This window comes from Rousettus aegyptiacus, unplaced genomic scaffold (assembly GCF_014176215.1).
Source record: "Rousettus aegyptiacus isolate mRouAeg1 unplaced genomic scaffold, mRouAeg1.p scaffold_m13_p_2, whole genome shotgun sequence".
In the NCBI taxonomy this organism is placed as follows: Eukaryota; Metazoa; Chordata; class Mammalia; order Chiroptera; family Pteropodidae; genus Rousettus; species Rousettus aegyptiacus.
Window position 1 is genome coordinate 94,458,271 of NW_023416295.1, and position 18,644 is coordinate 94,476,914.

The window sequence follows — 18,644 nt, forward strand, 5'->3', positions numbered from 1 at the left end:
TAACAAATAGTAATGTTAATACCTACCATTTATAGAGTATTTAGCCCTTGGGGACAGCATTTAAATACATTATCTTATTCAATTCTGATAACACTCTCCTGTCTTGTCTCTAATTGCCAAACTAGAGCTCTGAAAATCTCAGTTTCCTTACCCTCTTCCATATATGTACCCTGTAGCAGTGTTCTAGGGATTTAGGTAAAAAATCAGAGGAGATTCGCGAAAGCTAATTGTGTGTCCAAATAAGGAAAGGGAAAGAAACTTCAGTGAAGGGTATTTAATGTCAGAGAGAAACTGTACATGTGGGGCAGAGATGAAGAAACCACACCAGGCCAGCCGAGCCCGACCTAGCTAAGCATCCTGTTGTTCGTGAGGCCTCCCTTGATGGAGGAAGTGACAGCAGCAGCATCACAAGTTTCCTCTCCCGGTGTGGGAGCACAGTGCAATGTTCACTCAGTCCAGTTATGCGCCTGGCTTTCTGCAGCTCAGGCACAAATATTCAGTTCGTGTCTTTCCTAACACGGCAGGCCAAATGACCCCCTTTCCTCCTGGTGCAGGGAACTTCTGGCAGGAGCTAGTGAACTGTGCAAGAAGAGTAATTCTCATTGGTAAGACAGGGCCAGGAGTCTGGGGAGGTGCAGGTCCTTTTGTAGTCACCGGACAGAGATGACATCAGACCCCACCTTATTTCTGTAAAGGATTCGGCAAGTATGCACACAAATAGGAAAGTAGGAAGGCACTGGGCCTCTCACAGAACCAATCAATATTCTGGGCAAGATTCTGAAGACTTCGACGTTTAGGCTGAGTTCCTGCCTCTTTCCACGGGGCCTCTTGGCCCATTGGCTTGGGTTACAGGGCAGCCATCTACCTAGCAAAGACTCCAGCCTTTCAGACAAAATCATCTTCTCCATCTAAGCACCACCTCTCTCCAGGCCATGGTGGCTAGACAGCAAAGGTTTTCAAGTCCCTACATCCTGAGAGTTCCCACCAGAGGGAGGGAAAAAAAGACCTTTGTCCCACCCACTGGGAGTTGAGAACCAGCAACGTCCAATCCTCAGAGATCTCCAGCGTCTCTTAAATAAGCTTTTCCTTTCCATTTTCTTCTTTTAATTATTTATCACCCATCCACTCATTTATACAAATATAAAATATATTTATATAGATTTATATAATATAAACTTCTGTGAGGCAGAGCGGAGAAGAGGGCCAGGAGAGTGGGACCCCCCCCAGCTATTTACAGACATATTGGTCGACTATCTCCGTGCACTTCTTGCACTTGACAAAGCAGCACCAGTGGAACTTGCAGTGGCAGCGCTCCACCTGGACGCTCTTGAACTGGTCGTAGCCACGGCCACAGCACATGAGCTCGCAGCCGTCCATGCCCTCCGAGGTCTTGTTGCAGAGGCGGCCCTGGGTGCCCAGGGAGCCCGTGGTCTCGTTGCGCAGGCAGTAGTCGGGGCTGGGGTCCACGTACACCAGGTCCTCAGGGGTGGGCTGGTTGAAGCGGCTGTTGACGAGCTCCAGCTTGCCTTTGCGGGTGATGCGCATGGCGGCAGCGCTGTCGTACTTCTCCTTCAGCTGGTCCCCCACCTTGCGGAACTCAGCCAGCTGGAGCCAGCAGGTCTTGAGGCTGCAGGACCCCGAGACGCCATGGCATTTGCAAGCTACGTCTGCCATCTTATACACAGCCTGGGGGGAGGAGAAAGAAGTGAATAAGAAGGAGTGTCCCTGATGGAAGATGACAAGAGGGTAGCTTGAGTGGCCATAGGCCATGTATAGCAGAGAGCTAATGTGGGGAGGGGCAGGTAGTTTTTCAAATCTGACAAAGATCTTTCCAGGATCCTCATTCTCTCAGGTTGAAAGCAGATAAAGGGAGCACTGCACAGGAAAAAGCTGGGGAGGAAATGCGGTAAGTTTGATCAGCTACAAGGATGACATTTGGGGCACTTGTACTTTCTACTTTACTGTTTCTTATTACTTGAAATTATTACAATAAATGTGTCATCTTTACCATGGGGGGGAAAGGGGAAGGGATATTTCTATCGTGATCAAAGGCTCAAACGAGCAAATAAAAACCAACAAAATGTGTGCAGCTTTTACACGGTGTAAAAAGAGCACGAGTCAGAAAAAGAATCCAGTCAAATCATAAGCCCATAACAGAAACTGTCGGCATGGCCCCAGTTGGCCAAAGCTCCCCCGATTCTGCCAAATCCCCTAAGAATTAAATAGTCTCTTTTTCTGTGTTAACATTTGGTCATTAAATCCGTAGTTATCTGCAGCCTCACAATAAACCACATCATATCTGTGAGCAAGACTACTTTCTTCTATCCCAGCACTCTCTGACACCCCTGGGAGAGGCTGTGAGTATGGAGGTAGAGGGGCAAGGCCCGTGCAAAGAAAGAGCAAGCCGGTGGGCCTACCTATAGGGGTGATGCATTTGAAAACAAATTCACCCTCAGAAGTCACTGAACTACAATGATGTGGAGTGGGTTTGAACCTGAGTTATCCCAAATCGAAATGTAAAAGCAAGAGTAGACCAGAAAGCTGCTTACAAAGTGCTTTTCAATGAAAGCATACTGATGCATTGTGGCAAATAACCCTGGCAGCAGGCCCAGAAGTGCAGATGGCAGGATAAAAATGCAAGCCCACTGCAGAACATTTTCTTACGCCACAGCTATTGTCACCAACTGAGCAGGGACGCGTTTTTCAAGAGTTTTTCTCAGATTTCTTTTCAAGAGTCCCCAGATTGTGTCTTTATTCAGCACTATGCAGAGATCACTGCAGGTGCAAGAAATAGCTTAACCATCATCGGCTCATATTACTGTTGTCAAAATGTTTCCTGATTTTTTTTCTGGTGTGGAATTATTTCCATTATTTTATGGTGGAAAAACTGAAGCACTAGAAAGCCTCAATAACCTGTTTAGGGCCACCCAGAAGGGTCTCAGAATGTCTGGCACTTCTGCACTCTAGTCTTGGGGCTTAAAAACAGCTTAGGGTGGAGAAGGAAGGCAGGCTCCTCCCTGAGGTTAAAGGCACCAACACTTGGCTGGCAGCTCCAGGCTCAAGGCATAAAGGAACCGACACCCCATTCCAACAGGCACTTCAAAGACAGAGCCTGCAATTATTCTTCTGGCACAAATCCCCAGGTCTGAGCTGGAGCCTGACATTCCTCTGGAAATGGTCCTTGGTTTAGACAGGGATGTCGGGCATCTGGCGTTGCTGGAAGGAGGAAGCATTAAGGGCCTAACACTGTGTACCTTGCTGTTAAGTGACTAAGGGAACAGGATAAGCATCTCCACTAGGAACAAACACTTAAGGAGATTTGGGGGGGGGGGGGGGGAAGAGTCAAAGCAAGACCTCACAGAGTAAGGACAGGAATTTTAGTAAAACATCCAAGAGGACCCTCAGTATTTAGACATTCCTCCCATCCTTCCTCTGGGAAGAAAGATATTGTATGGACAGTGTAGAAACATAATATTTGTACTTTAAAATATTTTATGATGGATAATATATACAAGTTCCTCTTATAGGAGAAGGGGCAGAGTATAGAACCCTAATTCTTTGCCCTATCTGCTAACTAAAAAAGCAATCAAATGTTTAAAAAAATTTTTTTTTCTAGTTCTACATCTTGCCCCTGGCAAACCCCTCTCTAGTCCTTTTTCCATTTCTATCTAATGGTGTAACTGAGCTTGGTAACTGAAAGGACTCTCACAAGGATTAGGCTTTTATCTCCATATGCTTAGAAGCCCTTGAGTGACAGGGCAGTATCAACCCACTTCCCTTGCCATCGATATCTAAAATGGAGTTACTGGAAACTCTTAAAGACCAAGAGAAATTTCTTGCAAAGTATGCCCAAGATTTACTCTGTGGGCAAGATGTCAAATCTTAGATACTCTGTTTAAAAAAAAAAAAAAAAATCTGGTTGCAAAATACTAGTCCAGAAAATTTTCAATCCCTGCCACCATTTAGTCCTTCCTGAGGACCTTTTTGCGCAGGTGTGAGGAGGTGGGAGGTTGAACAGCTCTGGCCTCAGATGGTGATTGATGGCCAAAGCCTGTTCCTTGGAGAGGGAATAAAAAACGGAGGGACAAGAATGCCCAACCTGGAGCAGACAGAGGCAAAGGGAGAGATAAAGGGCTCTGGAAGAGGTGTGGAACTGGACGAAGGGGGGCCCAAAGACAGGGAGGCAGACAGGGGAAGGCGGTAAGGGAGAACGAGGCAGAAGGGAGGGAAGGTGCTGCCAAGATAAGGGCCAATACAAACAAACAAACAATTAAGGGCAATAAAATGAGGAGCCAGCAGAAGCGGGGTCAAGACTGTGATGGAAATGGCGCCCGGATTAGGATGAATGCCTAGTCACCTCCGCATCTGTCACAATGCCCCAAGGACAGCTCAGAGCAGAGACAGGAAACTGCCTTCCATGAATTTGACCTCTCACTCAGAAGCAATATGGGAAACTTTGTCTGCATGTTCACATGCTCCCACCCACGTAAAGCACAGCGAGGGTTGTTGCAAAGAAGCGCACATGGTGACCCCTGTCCCTACAGCCTATAAGGTGAAGAAGAGTAAACCATACTTCAGGAGGACAAATGCTCCACTGCAGTTCCGATGCAGACACTACTACCTACAGGGGATGGGAAAGAGTTGAAGGAGTATGTGGTATTTGAACTGGGATCTTGAAAAATGGATAAAATTTGGGCATTCGGGAGATAAAGTGGAGACCTTAACCTTTTTCACCAATCTCTCCCTATTGCTCATGGTTAGACACCGGAAGACTGGCAAATAGACTGCTGAACAGAGAGGAAATCCTGGAGACTGAGGCAGTCCTCCAGGTGCCTTCAGGGTGGTCACCTAAGACAGTCCTGGTCTCTCTGCCCCAGTTTGTACCATAACAACCACCGTTCAGAGCACTAACTAGATAGAACCCCTCACACCACGACGAATTAACACCACCCTCCACACGCCCATCCTATATGTGGCTAAAATCACTGGCCTCGGGATATATGATGTGTAAGGAAGATACCGGGCAACTGACCAATCTAATTTCTACTTGACGGCACACTGTTCGCACTAGTGTACCACATTTTACCAAGCTAACGTCGCAAGGTGCCGACTCATGTAAAACACGCTTCCAATCCCATTTACTTGCTATGTACTCCTACGAAACAGAACTTAATTTTTAAAAGTTGGTATTTAAACACATTTGTAAAAATATATTCATGCTGAGCTATCAAATCACCAATGAACCAACATTAAATTTCTAGATTTATTTCTTCTCAAGAAACCACTGTTCTCATTTATTAATTAGTTCATCTCTACTCTCACTGAAGTACGTTGCCTGGGCCCCCGAGCCAGCTGACTTGGCACAGACCTGAGTGTAAACAACACTCCCAGGAAGAAATCTGTGAGAGGTCTGTGGTCCCCTGGCCCTCTGTCAGGAGAGCACCCCACCACCTGGCACTCGGACCTCTCTACAGGCAGACCGGGATGCGTGTTCCCACTCCCGTCCACACTGGGAAAGCTGAGCAAGCCCCCCCAGTTCCCAGGGCAGAGGCCTCAGAGGGCAGCCAAGGAAAGAGGAATCCAGAGCATGAGCTCAGAGGTGGGGTCTTTGTGAACAAGGTGCAGGCAGAACAGCATCTGCCCTCCAGCGCAACATAACGGCCCCCTAAGGCTGCTGCCCAGGTATGATCTGCGTGCACAATAAAGCGAGCTCACCCCAAAACCCCCATTTTAGCTTCTCCTGAAACTGAGGCCCAGAGATTGTCACATCTTACATGAGATTGGTAAGACTGTCTACTTGAGCCAGGATAGTTGAGGATGGTTGTCCTTCACCCTTACACTTATGCTTAAAACTCCTAGCACACCTGTGCATCTCCCATCAGACCTAACTGAGCTTTTAGACTGGGTTCCTGAACATGGATGACAGCAGCTCATAAGTCGGCTCTGCTTCCACCTGAGCCTTCAAGAAATCATAAACCTTAGACCAAGTCTAACAGCCTAAACTTTCTATCATCCTTTCTGTTCAAATGATAAAGAAGGGGCAGTAGAGACAAGAATTCCACTCCCTATGCCTGGAACTCTGATCTTAAGACTGCACGTCAGCCCTATAGGGACAGATGTCCTATGGAGAAATGAATAAGGTTAAAAAAAAAAAAAAAAAGTAAATGCATGTGCCTGCTGTGAAAGGAACCTTTCGAAAGGGTTAGTCCAATAATGTGGGTGTCTAGGCCAGCAGCTAAAGGCCAGGGGACCACAGACCTCTCCCTAGTCAGGCCAACCCCCTTCCTTGATGGCCAGGCCAGGGCACAGAGCTCAGGGACAGCCTAGGTGGTCTGTGGTGCCTGTGGAGTGTGGGCAGATGGGGCAGGGTGGGGTGGGGTCCAGCTTACCCTTCGACCCGCCTCGTTGTTCTGCAGGTTCATGAGCACCCGGCCCTGCTCCTCCGATCCCTTGGCAAAGTTCTTCTCCCGCTCCCGGGCATCCACAAACTCCTTAGCAAAGCGGTAGCCATACTCCACGTTGTCCCCACAGCCACCCCACAGCCAGTCCCGGGGAAGGTCCTTAGGCCGTGCTGTCCGGCTACAGCCACATGTGGAGAGCTCGCCCTCTCGGCAAGCCCGGCTGATGGCGTTCACCACCCCCGCTGCACTTACTGCATAGGTGAAGGCGGTCTCACGGCTCCCTGCAAGAGAAGGCAAGAGGGGTGGTGAAGGAGGGCAGTGCTCTAGTGGAGTCTGTCCTTTCCCTCTGGCTCCTCCAGAACCACACCTGTCGCCTCAGCTGTCACACTCCCAGGACAGAAACAAGGCCAGGAGGGCACGCCTTTCACTTCCCATGGCCCTGATGGTTCGAAACTTCTCTTGATTACAAGCTGATTTGCCTCCTCTGCCCTATGGACATACCGGACTGAATGACTCCCTCCAGCCCTGGCCCATACTAACACCCATTTCAGAGAAGATTTCTAGGAGGAAGACCAAAATGGAGGGGAGAGTGGGCCTTTGGGAATTTAAAGAATTTAGGGAACACACAAGACAAACAGAATGAGACTGTGTAGAAATCATGGGACCAAGAGCAGGACTCTCACCTCACAAAAATCTCTCCCTCACAGAGGCCATGTTTTCAACACTCAATGAGCCACATCTCTGGCCTTTAATTGCTGCCATTATTGAGCTAGACAGCGTGGCGGAGACCAGGAGTAGAAAGTGGACTAGAATCACTATGTCGTGCTGTCTCCCTGTCTTCCATGGGGTCCACACTGCCTCCCAACTCCAGAGCACTGGGAACCGCAACTAGGGGATGCTCAGCACGGTCTCTCCAAATGTCTAGATCATTTCTAGTAGAAAATCTGAACTGCATTCCTCTTTATTGCTATAATGAACCACTTAAAAACTCACATGATGCATGCTCTACTTCGATAAAAATTTTTATAAAAAATAATACTCAGCCACCAGGGAAATGCAAATCAAAATCACAATGACATGCCACTTCACACCCACGAGAATGTCAATAATAAAAAAGACAACGAATGACAAGTTGGCAAGAATACAGAAAAACTGGAACCCTTGTGTACTGCTGGTGGGAATGTTAAATGGTACAGCTGCTTTGGAAAACAGTCTGGTAGCTCCTCAAAAGGTTAAACATAGAATTACCACATGACCCAGCAGTTCTACTCCTAAGAATATACCCAAAATAAATGAAAACCTAATGTCCACACACAAGCTTATACATGAATGTTCACTAAAGAATTTTTCTTAAGTCGAAAAGAGGAAAGAGTCCATTTTGTCCATCAGCAGATGAATGGGTAAACAAAAGGTGGTATAATCCATACATTGTAATATAAAGTACTGGTACATGCTACAACATGGATGAACCTTGAAATTATTATGTTAAGTGAACCACTTAGCACTTTGTATCTGTATTGAACCTGATATAAAAGACCATATATTATATGATCCTATTTATATGAAATGTCCATAATATGGTACAGACAGAAAGATCAGTGGTTAACTAGGGTTTGGGGAGAAGTGGAGGAGAAAGGGAGAGTGACCACTAATGGGTATGCAGTTTCTTTATAGGGTTTTGAAAATGTTCTGGAATCAGACAGTGGTGCTGGCTGCAGTCTTGTGAATATAGACTGAACTGTACACTTTTAAATGGTGAACTGTGAGGTACATGAATTTTCAATAAAGCTCTAGTAATAAATAATACTCATATGGACTCAAGAATGAAAGGAAGGGAGTGGTTCTTAGCAGGAGACTGAGATTCAATCCAGACCTATTAAACCAGAATATTCTGCTCTCCTTTTTCTTCCATCCTGCATCACCATTGTCAGAAGTAGACACCCCACAATTCTGTCTTAGCAGGTGGAGAGAAAAGCAGTCTAGCAAGATCTCCCACCTTACCTTACTTTTTGACATAGTGAAGTTTATAACCAGATCACATTGGGCAAATCAGTTTTTCTTAATTAACCAGGGGTCAGCTTCTGGTCAGTTGTGAAGTAGGAGCAGCCCAAGAAAAACCCAGATGATACAGGAGGAAATCACATTCATGATTCAGCTCTCTGGCTTGACATTAGAGTCAGGGCTGAACCACTGCCAGAGACCAGAGTCTATCTGGTCTGAGAGAGTCATACTATGAGTAAGAGCCGCCATGATGGTAAGATGGCCAAGAGGCTCTTAGTGGGAAGGGAGTCATGCCTGAAGTCATCCTAAATGGGGCCACAGCCCCATGACCTGGCATCCTGGGGCAGGAAGGAATCTCTGAAGCTGCAGCCCAAATCCACATTCCACCCACTGTAAGCATTCCTTTCACAACATTCCTCAGGGAAGCATGTTGGGTTCTCGAGGCAACTCATTCCGTCTTTTCCTAATGGCTCTAAATCACCAGAACGTTCTTTCGTTCTTTCTTGTATTCAGCTTAAATAAGCCTCCTTGTAACTTCTGCCTGCTGGAGATTCGCTGGCTAATCCTTTCTCCCTCTGACAGCCCTTCAGTATTTGAAAACAACTAATATGCCTTTTATGTGTTCTCTTTTCCAACCTACATATGCCTGATTTCTTCTTCCTTTCTTTAGCAAAATTGCTATTCAGAGCTGAATCACCTCTCTCAGAATTGCCTTTTAAAATACTGTACCTGCAGCTGGGCTTAATATTGCAGATATTATGTGCTCTGAAGGTTGTTACCTATCAGCATGGTTTGGAATCCCAATCTGTCCTCAGGTGAATTAACTGTCCTTTACAATCACTCTGCCTCTTTTGGTCAAGGACATCATTAGGCGGAAGGTGCACGTAGCTCTGCCTTTATGGGGCAGCATTTGGGTCTTTGGTAAGCCTGGTAAGTGCAGACTACTATTGCTACTCTCAGCAAGCAAGAAATAACTTGGGGCTTCAGAATGGATAAGCAATGCAGAGGAGGGAAGGGGTCTGTATATATGAAACAGCTCACAGTGGAAGCTCAAACCATCTCAAGGATGAAGGCTAATAAACCAACGAGCTACTAGAGAGACCCTACTCTAGTAGGGCAGCAGGAGACAGTGGGACAATATCATGCCTTCTCTGTTGCAACTACCATGCTGCCGATGTTCCCCTGGGTGGAGGCTGGGTGAAGTGCCAATAGCTCCCTCTGAGCTGCTCTGCTGCCCTCTAGTGGTGGATTTTTGCAGCCGCTCCAAAGAAGGAGGGAATCTTAAAAAGTCACACATAAGATAGCAGCGAGAGGACTCACCAGGAGCTACCTATCTGGGCCCAGGGGAAGGAATGGAGGACAGCTTCCCAGGTAGCACAAGCCTTCAGGGAAGCTTTAAAAAGGTACAGTGAAAATAAAGCAAACAGGAGGGTTCCATTGGTAACAGAATAGGGCACAGAATGGGGTCTGCTTTCACAAGTCATTCCACCATGGAAATCTGTACCCAGCAGAGTTTCTATTCCTGACAACCCTTTTCTTTCTAAAGTAAAGCCTCACTTTTTGAGCCTTCACTCTCACAAAACAACGCATGGAAAGGTCCAACCAACGTCAGGCGTACATTAGGTTGTTTCCTTAAAGCAATCAGAGGTGCCTCTCTCTACGGGCCATCCTAGTGTCCTCCCCAGGGCAGGGGGTGCTGCTGACCAAGACTTTTTATCAGGAAGAAGGGACAGATGCTTAGTTTATTCAAAAAGAATTGATAAATTATGAAGAAGTGTCCCACCTAACTCCCAGGTCCATTCTTTTGGGAAAGCCGCCCAGTAAGACTATCACGGGACACACATGAGCACTCCTCTTGTGCACCTTGAGTTGATACCAAAGGAAGAAAGAGAGAAGCACGGTTCAAAGTGTACTTTACCTTGGTCCTTACTGCTCAGTCTGGGGCAAGGGAGGTAGGGGAACAAGGTCAGGAAAGTATCCAAGTATCTATAACAGAGGAGCACGGATCTCAACTCCCTAACTCCTCTGCTGGTAAAATCAGTGGGAAAACCCCACTGAATGTCCAGAATGTCCATTGCCTTTTGAGGAGAAGCTGTTTTGAGGGAATGTGAGACAGGGAATACAGTGCTCTAACACCTTCCTTTTATGGCCCTGGGGATAAGATCCAGTAGAACAGGGCCGGATTTCTCAATTTCTTGCAAGGGAGAGGAGAATTGCATTTCAAAAGGACCTAAAACAATTAGACCCCAGATCACACCTCATCTAAGCAATAGGGCAGCCAAAGAATCCTAGCCCAGGAGTGAGAGAGGGGAGAGAACAGGGATCTGGAAAGAGGTGGCCCTCTCACTTTTCTTCTTGTCTGTCCCCTTCCCTCACTTTCACATACACCTCCTTCCAAATGAAAAGCCAAGAATGGATCTGAGTCAGGTCGATGTCAGCTATCATTAACTTGGCCCAAAGTTTGTGATCTCTTCAGGGTCCAAGTAGAAGAGGCGAAAAGCCTCCAGACATTCACAGCAAGGCTCTCAAAGGAGGCCCTGTACTGAGACAAAGGGCACTGGTGGTGGGCGGATTTCCTAATTCATTCTCGCTCAACTCAGATGGTCTAATCCCTTCCCAGTGAGTCACACGCAGGCTGCCCCAGACTGGGGGAAACTGGAAGCAGAGGGCTAGCTAAGCTGAGCCGAGCGGCTCATGTGTCATCTGAGACTGTGCTCCCTGTGTGCGTTTCCCTCTCTCCTTGCACACAGCTTGCAAGTCTTGAGAGAACCCACTTAGACATTCAGGTGGGCCTTCCCTGTCCCTGAGAGAGCATGCTTGCTCCCAGGCCAGGTGAGCAGAGCCCCTTTAGCCAAGTCATGCCTTGGTGGCCGCTTACCTATCTGCATGACCCTCCCAAAGACAGATGTGTTGTCCACGGTGCTGCAGTTCCACCGCCTCTGCCGGAACTGGTACTGGCACTCCTTGATGCCTGTCTTGGCTCCCTCCCCTATGTAGGCCATGTGCTCCTGGTACAACTGGCATAGCTTTCTCTGGCCAGGGGAGAGCCCAGGAAGCTGGCTGCACACAGGCTGGGCACCGATGATGAACATCTCAGGTCTCTGCACCGGGTTCATAGCTAACGACCTACAGCAGCGATCCGGAAAGGGGAAAAAGGCCAAGGAGTAAGCAAACGCCTGTGTGCAGCAGTAAGTCATTCATTCAACACATTTGCTGAGTGTTTTCTGTGCACAAGGCCCTGTACTAAGGGCATGGAAAGGAAAATTGGGGAAACTGAGGCACAATCACAGATGACATGAGAGATGTCAAATGCCTAAGACAGACTTCTGGATCCAGAGTGATCAGACAGCTGGGGAGAAGCTTTTAGAAAGAGATGGCCAGAGAGTGAGCTGGGTCTTAAAGGACATGGGGCAGAAGGAGAAGGCGGCAGAAAGGGCAGGTTATTCATCTGAGGCAGAGGGCAGAAAGAGCCATGACTTACTCACTTTGGCCCAAAGTGCAGGATATGTGATGGAAAGCAATAAATTCCCTTAAATAGAATTCCCCTTATGTCTTTAAAATCAAATCAAATTTACATTTGTCACAATATATTCTAAATGTTTTCACTTCCATATCTGACCCTCACAACCCCTAACACACTCTTTGTCAGCTCAAGGGCTCTCCCTTTTGCTAATCATCCACCAGATGTAGTAAAGTGTTAAGTTAGATGAGAAGGCTGTACATTTGCCATCTGAGTAAAAATATGAGCAGGGCACAGATCGTGCAAAACAGGTGGTGAGTGCCTGCCATTTCCATGTTGACTTGGTAATTATAATAGTCTCAAAAATACAAAAAGAAAGCCACACGTGGTCCTACAAATTCCTCCTCATCTGGTCTTCAGACTTATAAAACAGGAATTCTATTCTCCTTGCCCCCACCAGCAAAATGAACGAACGAACGAACAAATGAATGAATGAATGAATATTCTTGTCAATTCAATAGCAACAAAAGAGATATTTCTAGTCACCCATGGGAATGAAAGAAGGACCAGAAAAAGGAGGATGTAGACAGGATTAGAGGAAAAGCCAAATGAACTAATCCTTTATCCTTGTGGAACCTTACTTCTGGGGGCTTGAGAGAGAAAAAGGCTGTCCTAGTTTTCCTGGAATAAAAGAGGTCTGTAGGATTCCTATAAATAAAGGAATGATCACGACACATTGTGACCTCCACATTTCAATTACCAAAGGAAGCGTAGGTTGTAGAGTAGGACTTCAGCCCCTCTCACTCACCACCAGGAGCTGGCTTCGGCTGGAAGCTGAGCCCAGCTGGAGAGCACTGCAGCAGCGAGCAGCAGCAGGCCGGGCATGGTCAGCCTCAGCCCTCCCCAGTGTCCTGGGAAGACCTCAGGGACTGCCGGCTTCCAACACTGGGCACCCTGAGAAAACAGAAACAAAGGGAGAATCAATGTGGAAATGTGACACAGGAGAGGACCAGGAGACAGCGAGTGAGCTCTGAGATGGATCTAACACCACTTTCTGCTCCTCCAAAGAAATCCAGCCTCTTTCCGGCCTCCATCTCCTATTGCTCTTCTCACCATAAGACTGACTATCTCGTTGTCTCTTACCCTAAACAGTGAAGACCCTATTCAGGGACCTAATTCCAAAGGAAACAATGAGCAGAGAAACTAGAAGAAATGAAAACAAACCACTTTAAGAATGGAGGCTGCTCTATGCAGCATTTAGGAAGAACTCTAGCTGTTGCAAGGCACACCTGCTCCTCTTCCAGAAACGAGAAATGTCCCATCGCCCTTCCCTTTACCTCTCACTCCAGCCAGAGATGGATCTCTCTGAGTGCCAGGCTCTCTTTTGTGAGGCTAAAAACAATTGGTGAGTTGGACTGACATCCAGCCAAACAGGAGTCTTCCCTTTCAGTCTGTACCCTCTCACTCTCAATTAGTATCTTTCTCACTCTCAACAAGTTTTCCAAATCCCGACCATTGTTTACCAAGAATAATAATAGGGAGAAGGGTGAGGACTTTTCACTTACCCAAGGAAACTTCTCTGATAAATGGAAAATCCCTAGAGCCACCACGGGCCCCTAAAGCTCTGGTGGCTGGGGCAGTACCTTCGAAGGCGGCCCTCATCCCATCCTCTGGGCTCAGGGGCCCCGTCTCCCAGCAGCACAGACAGCAGCAGAGGGGGCGCCACCAGCTCCTGGTCTGCAACCCTTGCTTCACAGGCCTGTGCTGAGGACGACTCTTCCAGGAGCAACAACCCCTTCCCTTGTAGCAGGAGAGCCTCCCACATCTTCGCCTCAGCTTTTTTTAACTGCCACCTGTGTCTATAGCCCCCAAGAACACCTTTCCTTCAGCCTTTGAAAATAAATGGGAAATCTTCCTTCTGGATCCTGGAGCAAGTCTATAAAAGCATGCCCCCTCTGGTTCACCCTCACCTCGTTTCTCCCTTAGCTGCCTTCCAGGGCGTGACCCCACAGCTCCAGTGAGCCTTCTTCCCAAGACCCCTTTACACCTCCAACCTTACGCACCCAAACACACACTCGCACGGCTCCCAGACCCCCCACCCCCATCTCACCGAGCTGTCCCCACAGTTCTGGGTCGCTGGGCTCTCCGGGAGGGGTTGGCAGGTGCTTTGGGTCATCAGCCTGGCAGATATTTTTTGTCCTGGGGCCACCAAGACAGGAAGGTGGCCTGAGCAGGATCCAGAGAAGCTGGGCCACAGCCTGTCCCCACCCCTTTTGGCTTTTCTTCTTGAGGTCTTAGCTTGGGGGGGGAGGGAGATGCGGGGTAGGGGGGGCACCAAAGGCAGGTGTGTGGGGCCGGCAGGGGGCAGATCAAAGAAGAAACTTGCTCCTTCCCCTTTGTGATGCATAGCCCGCTCGGAAATGATCGGGTCTCTGGCCGGTCGACTAACAACTCCCCACACGCTACTTTCCTAACAGACCTCCCCTCCTCTAAAGGACGCTCCCTCCCCCTCTAACCTCTACCCCCCATAAATCCTCCCTGTCCCTCAGGGCAGGAGGTCTGTGAATGCACCGACTGGAACCAAGAGAGATGGAGCAGAGATAGGGCTGGCACCAGAAGCTAATGGCTTTATGGAGGGGAGGGGACCAGGTCCAGAGTAGGGAAGAGGAGAGAAAAGCTTCAAAGAGTTTCCTTGTCCAAACATCCTCAGCTCCACCTACCAGTCCTTCTTGGGGACTCCAGTCAGAGTTGCCCCTTCTCCCTGCGGTCCTTCTCCCTCCCCACTCCCTCCCTCCCATCCGCACGGCCATCCCCACCACCAAACCCCCTACTTCCACCCAACACACATCCTCACACATTTCCATGCCAGATAGCTGACTTTTCTCCAGCTGGTGACACTTCTTATCCCCATGGATTCCCCCCTCGCACCGCGTCTCTCACTTCTGTCACACCCTTTCATTGGGCCGTTGTGAAATCTCTCTGGCTCTGCAGGTCCTAGGTTCAACCCAGGCCACTATGGGGGGCCACTCTTTCTGATCCAAGGACAGGAGGCAGTGCCTGCTAACAGTCACTGTGGCTTTGACTCTCCAGCGCCAGGCTGACAGGAGAGCTAAGGCCAAATTTCCCACGAGCTGCTAATTCGTCCCCTGGGCGCCTTACAAACCTAAACTGAGACAGAATCCCTCCCAGCAGTGGTTCTCACTACCCTGTGCTTTCCATCAAACTCTCAGCTTATTAAAAAAGATTTTTTTAAAAAAACTTTAAAAAGAGAGAGAGAGAAAAAAAGACCGTAGCATGTGTGGTGGCTGCTTTCTCTGCCTTCCAGATGTGTGGCACCGTCTCTTGGCAGGCAGATGTGAGCCACCCCTCTGAGTGGTCACAGAACTGAAGTAGGGCAGCTGTCTGCCCTCATCTGCGTTCTTTGATTTCCTCGTGCAGTGCTGGGAGAAAGCTGAATGTTGGAGACTGGTTTCATTAGCATGGGCAGAATGGAAACTTCTTGCCTCAGCTGGACTGGGGAGGAAGGAAGCTACTCTTTGTGGGAACTGGTGATTTGGTCTTAATGAGTAGGATACATCAGAAGCCCTGTTTGTGGGTCACTGGTGAGTTTTATAGCAGGACTCAACCAGAGGAAGCTGTTCTTTACATGGCAAGAAAGATCTAGTAAACATCCAAAAGGCAGGGAGAGAGAATTTCTTTTGCTACCTTTGTAATAACTACAGATTTCCCCCCAAAACTAAACAGTTTCCCATTCCTAAGAGAGGTGAGTGTCATTTTAGACACATCGAACACCCCTGAGGTATGAGAAAACCCAGGGTTTCTCTCCTTTGGGAGTGAGCAGGAGGTTGCAGAGGTTGATGCAACATTCTCCATGAGGACCCCTCCAGAGGGCCAGAGTAGGCTAGTCCAACATATCTGTTCTGCTTCTTCATTCAGTCTTTCATTTATCCAATAAATTTGTTAATCAAATATGCATTAGGGACCTTGTAGGTGCCAGTAACTGCTCTAAGTGCCAGAGATACAGCAGTGAACAAATATATATACTACTGACCCTTGCACAAGGTGGGGTTTTGGGGTGCCAAACCCCCACGCAGTCAAAAATCTGCATGTAATTTTTGACCACTCCCCCCGCCAAACATAACTACTAAAAGCCTGTTAGCTGGAAGTCTTACTGATAGCAAAAATAGTCATTTAACACATATTTTGTATGTTATATGTGTTATATATACTATATTCTTACAATAAAGTGAGCTAGAGAAAAGAAAGTGCTATTAAGAAAATCATGAGGCTACAGCCATGTCACCCTGAATGTTCCCGATCTTGAAGGCTAAACAGAGTCAAGCCTGCTTAGTACTTGGATGGGAGACCACCTAGGAATACATAGGTGCTGTAGGCATTAAAAAAAGAAAAATAAATAAATAAAAGAAAATCATAAGGAAGAGAAAATACATTTACAATATTTATTGGGGAAAAAAATCCATGTGTAAGTGAACCTGTACAATTCAAACCTGTATTTGTTCAAGGGTCAACTGTATATGTGAGGTCCAGACTACTGCTATAAGAAAAAATCAAGTGGGGACAAGAATCAAGAATAAGTGGGGGTGAATGCTTACCTTATTTCGGGTCCTTGGGGAAAGCCACACTCTGAAACATCTGCCCACCCTACCTCTCTCCAAACCACTATGAAGATGGAAAGCAGCAGAGGTCCAACCCTGCTACACATCCCAGACCCCTCTGTGGCACACTCATCGTCCTTACGGAGACAGCACTGCCCAGCCTTACCATCCCAACCAAAGGGATGCATGCTTGAAAGTAGGAGCTCCAGGTTCTCTCCCTTTTTCTAGATGGACTCAGTCACCATGTTCATTGCCTTAGGGGGCTATGGCCATCCAGCACAGGGACAGGAGACAAGGGAGAGAGACTTAGACAAGTAGAGCTAAGATCCGAGCAAGTCTGTTAAAGGGGCATCTCTACACTTTCCACACACACTTCAGACCATGTCTACACTGAAAGCCCTGACCCACAGGACAGGGGCTTAAAAAGGTCTTTTGCTGCTCTGCCCACAAAAACCACTGGGTATGCAGCATTCAAGCAGCTTACGAATCCAACAGAAAATGATGTCCCATCCTATACCTGTCCCCCTGCCCTGGACAGGCACCCTCACATCTAGAAACATATCAGGAAATAACCAAGACTTTTTTTTTAAGTTATATATTTTTAATGACAAATGGCATTAACTTTGTGCAAAACGTGACCATAAATAATGACCACTGGGTGATAACTACTGGAAGTAATACTAGACAGAGGATTACTCACAAAAAGGGAAATTTTCAATAGAAAACTAAATATTCCTTAGGGGATAAACTTAATATTTTATTGTTAAACAACTGGGGCAAAATACTAGATTTGCTATAAACACCATTGCCGTTGGCTAATTCTTACTGGGTGACCCAATGAAGAGCTCCAGCTCTTCATTTGCAACTTCGTTAACATCCCTGGTGAAGCAGACAATCTCAGTGGTCTTTGGAAAAGGGATGCTTCCCTTTGTGAACTCCTGGCTGCACTGCTGTCAAGAACTTGCTTGCTGTTGGATGGTTTCTGTGGGGGTCGGGCAGGGAGAGTTGGAGCTGGAATGACAGAGCTGTCACCACAGCCTTTTCTCCCCTTGGCCACGAAGAATAGAGGAAGATTCTTTATGGATCTTGACAAATACCTCCTAAAGGGTGTGTCAGATTCATGCATTGGCTTCCCTATTTTCAAGTAAGTTCTCACCCTCCTTACATCTGAACAGTTCTTTGCGGTCTAACCCACATAGCTGCAACATGTTTTCTTAAAATACGAACTGTACATCATGACAGTTCATCTGAAAACTTACAGTGGTTCCCAGTTCTACAACCGTTCTAAACTTCCCAATCTGGCCTCATTTTCCCTCTCATCCTTTGCCTGAATCTCCCAGTATGAGAAACTAAACTCCTCCTGCTCCTAGAACAAGCTGGTCTCCTCCTACTCCCTCCCCCCGCCCCGCCCCAAGATCACATTCTGATCTCACCCCAGAAAGGCTTTCTCCTCTCCAGCAACCCAAAGCTTAAACCACTTTCGAGTTCATGTTCATAGTTCAAGTCCTCCATAAAGCTGTCCTCGATTAATCCAACGCCATGAAAATCCTTCCACTTACTTGGGATTTTCTTAGCATTTATGAATACAGATACTTGGTCTATGCCACCCTATCTTAGACATGCTGCCTTGGAACTATATACATTTCTTACTTCTCCAGTGATTGAAAGTTTCCTACAGGTACAAACTTACCTGTTCTACTTTCTGTTTATGTCCCATGTGCCTAGTATAGTTTTGCTAGGCAGTAGTAAATTGACTTTTGGTTGAAAACCAGTGACGATACCTAATATTAGTGAATATTTATTGAGCACCTACTGCAAGCACTGGGCCAAGTGTTTTATATCCATTTTTCTCATTTAATCCTTACTAAAATTCTATGTATTCTATGTGGTATATGCTATCATTGTCCTCACTTTGAATATAGAGAAGCCACGATATAAAGAGGTGAAGTAACTTGCTCAAACAGCATTGAATGGTAGACTCAATCTTGGAATCCAGATCTTTCTACTCTTTCCCAACACAGGTGAACACATCACCCACTTGGTAGTTCCTCCCTGTCACTGAACATAACACCCTCTATGAACTACCCTATTACTAAGGTTGCAAATAGTAAGACAGTAAATCAGCTAACAACATCCTGATTTATAGGAAGTAACACGAAAAACAAT

At 47.1% G+C, this 18,644-nt stretch overlaps 1 protein-coding gene across 3 annotated transcripts in view; it reads right to left on the reverse strand.

Annotated features, from left to right (window-relative positions):
• Nucleotides 1–259: 259 nt before the first annotated feature.
• The window catches only part of WNT5B (Wnt family member 5B), a 99,002-nt gene continuing 80,617 nt past the window's right edge, over nucleotides 260–18,644 (reverse strand). Inside the window, exons 1-5 of one of the 3 annotated variants that reach the window (XM_036235981.1) lie at nucleotides 13,973–14,618; nucleotides 12,671–12,816; nucleotides 11,281–11,528; nucleotides 6,390–6,682; nucleotides 260–1,686 (exon numbers count right to left, since the gene is read on the reverse strand). In XM_036235981.1, coding sequence (XP_036091874.1) covers nucleotides 1,228–1,686; nucleotides 6,390–6,682; nucleotides 11,281–11,528; nucleotides 12,671–12,816; nucleotides 13,973–14,269 — 1,443 coding nt within the window. In that variant the 5' untranslated portion in view covers nucleotides 14,270–14,618 and the 3' untranslated portion in view covers nucleotides 260–1,227. Of the gene's footprint in view, nucleotides 1,687–6,389; nucleotides 6,683–11,280; nucleotides 11,529–12,622; nucleotides 12,817–13,972; nucleotides 14,619–18,644 lie in introns of those variants that run through there. The other 2 variants (XM_016125986.2, XM_036235982.1) reach the window with 2 other exon arrangements.